Genomic DNA, 5,447 nt, shown 5'->3' with positions numbered 1-5,447 from the left:
TTTCAAATTGGGTTTCATAATTGATAGTAGGGTCTTTGCAAATGAATTGAATTTACTTGGAGGTAGAATAAAGATTTACTTCTTACTAGAATGCAGTATTTTTGTAACAACCCAGGACCTCTCCCAAAATGGCTACCCAGAAGGTATTATTTGGGTTTCTTGATCTTGTATAAGTATCCAAGATCTATCCAGCGAATAACCGATATGGTATTAAACACACGCCCTCACGGATCCTCACATACTCCCCCGTTCAAATCCTGGCGTCCTCGTCAGGCTAAGTGTTCAAATCTATTCAAATCTAATCACAAACATCACGATTGGGCCGTGGTCCGCCCCAATGGATCCATGCTACAGTGTCTCTTAGTCCATATAGATTATGGTCCAGGTCCGCTCTGATATCATTTGTAACAACCCAGGACCTCACCCAAAATGGCTAGCTAGAAGGTATTATTTGGGTTTCTTGATCCTGTATAAGTACCCAAGATCTACCCAGCGAATAACCGATATGGGACTAAACACACGTCCGCACGGATCCTCACAATTTTATTATCAAGTTATATTTTTATTTGAATCCCGAATATCTTTTTTTAGTTAAATTTATAATGATGCCTCGATATTAGTTCCACCTCTATTAGATGCTGCAGATGTCCTATACTTTCTAATTTTCTCAATAAATTTTGAGTGATCTATTCTTCCTCTCTACGCATGTGTGCATGCATGTATAGATAGATAGATAGATAGATAGATAGATAGGTAAATAGATAGAGAGAGAGAGAGAGATCGGGATCACATATCTTAACCAAGCTCACCATTAATCTAGATTTTATGTGACAAGTGTATGTCGTATAAGAGGGGGCATGATGCAAATTTTTCGCTTTCAATTTATTTTTTAAAGATGAAAATACAAAGAAATTAAGGCCAAAAGAGAACCAAAATAGATCAAGGGTCAAGAGTCATCATGTCAGTAGCTAAAGAAAATTTGAAAGCCCTCTCATTACAATTTGTTAAGTTCATGCCGGCACTGATCCTAGCTAGATTGCCTTGCTCTTTCAAGCCGAAAAAGAGAGAAACCCTAGTATAATTACTCGTCAAAGTTTTGTGACAAAAAGAACACCAAGAGTCTCATATTAGAACTTTTACTTTATACCACATCACAACAGAAACAAATCGAAATAAGGTGCAAAAAGTGGCAGTCCGAGACAAGGGCATGATGCATGAAATTCATAGAAATCAATATGTATGATTGGCAAGGTGCACCATCATGTGATGCATATGGTACAAGATATAATTTTTTCTCCTATTTCTTGCTAGTGATTAGAGTTGATCATAAGTCGGGCCTCAGGCCAAGTCTATTTAAAATTTGATCTTTTCAGTGTCCGAAACTAGCCAATCATCAGCTGTACTACCTCTGCTCTGCTAGTGATGTATATATAATTTCGCCATTCAGCCAAGAGACCAAAGCTAAGCCCAGCCTCATCTTTTGACATACTAGTCCAAAAAAAAAAAAAATCTTCAAATCTCCGGCTCACCGGTCACACAAACCCAAAGTCATACCAGAAGTTTGACCGATACCAACCACACTTTCAGAGACATGCTTCAGATCCGAGGCACCATCAGACTTCCATTACCAAATTCTGGGGCGTCATCCCCCGGGCCCCACCACTTCCACGCCCTCGTTCCCCTCCTCGACTGCGTCATCTCCGACGACCCCTCGACCGAATCCACCACTCTCCCACCGAGGTCCTCAAGAACTACAACGAGATCCGCCACCTCCGGGATCAACGTCGACGGCGTCTTCAAATGGAAGGAAGGCCAGCTTCGCCACCGGGGGTCCTTCTACACCAATGGCTGCCGGTTGGTTCCAAGCAGCGACTCGCTGAGTTCCGGCGACTGATAGACGGAGGGCTGGGGATCTAGCCGGCGGGCCGCCGGGTTCCGGCAACGGATGGCCAGAGGTATCCCGTGAGTGCTCCGCCCTTGGTGGTTGCATCGATTTTAGAGCTTATGTTCTGTTTATTTATTTATTTATTTATTTGAAGTTTTCCGCTCTCAGTGGTGAGCCAATACAACTCCGGCAACAGAGAAGGTAACATGGAAGTGGGAACAAAGATCCTGGACATCTCTCTCAAAGCCACTCCCACTGCCACCACCACCTCCAGTACCAAAAGCTAATGATAACCAACCAATTAACTGATAAATTACCAATTGAGTTGATTAATGAGATGTAAAAAGAGAGGGAGCAGGGGATCACATCACAGAGAAGTAGAATAAGAAGAGACCAATATGCACGTAAACTAAAACTGTATGGATTTACATCCAACAGTAAAACCTTTTCATTTTTTCTTTTTTTCCCTTTGACAAACAGAATCCACAAAGTTGCACAAATCGTTGGAAAACTAACCAAGAATACTTTTAAGAAATAAAACTAAAAAGAGAGGATCCGAGATGTCATCCTTCTTCAATCCCAGGACCTCTAATTCAGTCTTTTTCTGCTTTCCCTTCTATCGCCATCTTTATTACAATCTTTGATCCTAATAAAACGCATCATAGTACCCGCTTACAAAGTCCATGCGTCGCCCACCGACACCCGTCGCATCCTACGCCGATGCAACCCCCGCTGTATCCACTCCCCTCCGCTCCTCGCGGACGCCACCCTTCCCCTTTCCCTTAGCACGGGAAACCGCCACCCCGTTGTATTCCACGTACCATTTCACGAACCGCCGGAGCCCGGTGGCGAGGTCGGTCGTTGGCCGGTATCCGAAATCCTTCTCCGCCAAGCTAACGTTCGCATGGGTGTACGGCACGTCGCCGTTCCTCGGCATCGTCACGACGTTCTTCTTCGCCTTCTTCCCCAACAACTCTTCCAAGATAGCAACCATCTTCCCCACCGACACCGGCGACGTGTTGCCGAGATTGTAGACCCTGAGCTGCGCGGGGCCGTGCTTCTTGCCGCCTCTGCTGCCGGTGCTCTTCTGGGCGGTGTCGAGCGCTCCGAGGCAGCCCTTGACGACGTCGTCGATATAGGTGAAGTCGCGCTGGACGTCGGCGCCGTCGCGGGTCTTGAAGAGGGTAATGGCATCGCCGGAGAGGATGGATTTGGTGAAGAAGAAGTAGGCCATGTCGGGGCGGCCCCAGGGGCCGTAGACGGTGAAGAAGCGGAGGCCGGTGATGGAGAGGCCGTAGATGTTGTTGTAGGTGTGGGCGATGGCCTCGCCCGCCTTCTTGGTGGCGGCGTAGAGGGAGGCGGGGCGGTCGGTGCGGTGGAGCTCGGAGAAGGGGACGGCTGTGTTAAGGCCGTAGACGGAGGAGGAGGAGGCCCAGACGATAGCGGGTTGGGGGTCGGCGTGCTTGGCTGCGACCTCGAAGAGGGAGACGAGGCCGGCGACATTGGAGGCGACGTAGGATTGGGGATTACGCATGGCGTAGCGGACGCCGGCCTGGGCGGCGAGATGGAGGACGTGGGAGAAGGGGACGACGTCGAACAGTTTAATGAGGAGATTGGAGTCGTTGATGTCGGCATCGAGGACGAGGATGCCGCGGCGGGAGAGGAGATTTTGGCGGGAGCGTTTGAGGGAGGGGTCATAGTAGGAGTTAAAGTTGTCAAGGCCGAGGACGCCGTCGCCGCGCTTCTTGAGGGCAAGGGAGCAGTGGGTGCCGACGAAGCCAGCGGCTCCGGTGACGAGGACGGTCATTCCGCCGTGGCGGCGTGGGGTGGCGGAGCGCCGGACGTCGCGCTCCCAGGCGGAGCCGCCGTAGGAGGAGGAGAGGAGGCTGCGGTGGGAGTGGGCGGAGGCGGCGGAGAGGTGGTGGCCTGCGAGGAGGGGAGGGTAGTGGAGGGTGAAGAGGAGAATGAGGACGATGGCGGTCAGGAGGGTGGCGCGGAAGAGGAAGTTCCAGGAGGCGGCGAGGAGCTTCGTGCTGTTAACTCGCCGGAGATAGCTGTTATACCGTTCTAGCTTGGTGGTCTTGCTCGTGTCCGTCAGAAGAGCCATGATACCTCTTTACTGGCGCCGATGACCCGATCCCGGGAAGGCTTTGGACCTCTTTGGTGGTGGCGGTGGTGGTGGTGAGGGGAGGAGCAGGAGGTGGAGGGAGTGGAGAGAGGAGAAGGATGCATATAAAGGAAGGAGACAGAGAGAAAGAGAGAGAGAGAGAGAGAGGAGGGTGGGGACCATGGTGAGGTTGGTGTTGGTTGGAAGCCACTTCCTTCCTCTCTTTTTTTTGTGCTTACCTTATTCTTTGCATTTGTGTTAGATCCATCATCCGAGCTCTCTTTCTTTACTTGCCGTCTCTCTTTTTACTATCAGACTATCGCTGCTGAGGTGAAGCCAATAGCTTATAATCTAGAAAATGGAGTCTGGGTTTTTTTTTTTTCTTTTCTTTAAGTGTTTGGAATGTGTAAACAAGGGATTGATAAATGGGTCTAAGCCGTGGTAGGTTCCTGTGTTTGGAAAGCTTGGCGAGAGTTTTCGTAACGTGCACCGGAGGTGATTATACTAGTGTCAGCAGCTTGTTTGTATACAATTGATTGGATGGTTACCTCGGAAGCATGGAAGGCAGAGGACGGTGGTAGCCTTTAGTTATTCACCATAATAATAAGAGCAGAAAACGGGGGTTTGATTGGGTTTAACGGATCGAACAGCGGAGAAGTACTACATTTGGATGGCGTGGCAACAAAATATTCCAAAAGTGCTATTTGTTGTTTGGTTGGTAGAAGCAATACGTAAAGAATGTAATTATGATTACAGCTTAGGCGCGTAAACACTAACAGCCATCTTGTTTTCACATCTTAAGTCCGCTAGCCGTTTCGGCTCCTCCTGTTTTCGCATGAGTAGGCTTTCTTTTCTTTTTTTTTCAAATAACAATTATATCTCCATACATGGGTAGATCTTAATATCTTATCAAGTCTATATAGAGGTCTTCACCATTGATACTAAAAAAATAATGAATGAAGTTGTCGTGGTTCAAATTTGGCCCGAAGGTGGCCACGCCGGTGGAGCCGATGGAGCTGCCGGTGATGGAGAAGAAAAGACGGGAGCCACCTCCTGCGCTACGGCCGCGGACCTGCACAAGGCCTCACCGGTGTTTCCGGTGAGGGTCCTCCGACGATCAAGTTAGAGTGGGATAAAGTTGGTCCAGCCAAAAGTTCCTTTGAAATTACCTGAACGAGCTATTTATAGCCTCGGTGGAGGGGCCCGGATAACGAAGGTACTGTCGACCCTCATCATGAGAGGATGTGGCTCTGAGCTGAGTGGCGCGCAGCTCAGGCTGGCTGGTGACATACGGTACAGCCCGTTCTTGAGAATGGTAGGGTGTTGACAGTCACGGCAGGGCATGGCCGGAGTAGTCAAGGTGTCGTCTGATTGCTGTTAGCCGGTTATGGAGACATGACACGGTAGTGTGGTGAAGCACAGCCACGTAGGTGAGCATAGGCCCGCACATGGGTG

At 49.1% G+C, this 5,447-nt stretch overlaps 1 protein-coding gene across 1 annotated transcript; it reads right to left on the bottom strand.

Annotated features, from left to right (window-relative positions):
• Positions 1-2,284: 2,284 nt before the first annotated feature.
• LOC103709399 (UDP-glucuronate 4-epimerase 6-like) lies at positions 2,285-4,109 on the bottom strand. Its single transcript, XM_008794708.4, has one exon. It carries the CDS (start codon positions 3,990-3,992, stop codon positions 2,598-2,600), a length of 1,395 nt encoding a protein of 464 aa, XP_008792930.1. The 5' UTR covers positions 3,993-4,109; the 3' UTR covers positions 2,285-2,597.
• Positions 4,110-5,447: the final 1,338 nt, after the last annotated feature.

Source organism: Phoenix dactylifera, chromosome 9 (assembly GCF_009389715.1).
Source record: "Phoenix dactylifera cultivar Barhee BC4 chromosome 9, palm_55x_up_171113_PBpolish2nd_filt_p, whole genome shotgun sequence".
NCBI lineage: Eukaryota > Viridiplantae > Streptophyta > Magnoliopsida > Arecales > Arecaceae > Phoenix > Phoenix dactylifera.
The sequence above is the reverse complement of the archived record's forward strand: the minus strand, read 5'-3'. Positions and strand labels throughout refer to the sequence as shown.

Excerpts from the sequence above, each read along its gene's own strand:
- LOC103709399 (XM_008794708.4), bottom strand. The coding sequence starts at position 3,992 with ATGGCTCTTCTGACGGACACGAGCAAGACCACCAAGCTAGAACGGTAT.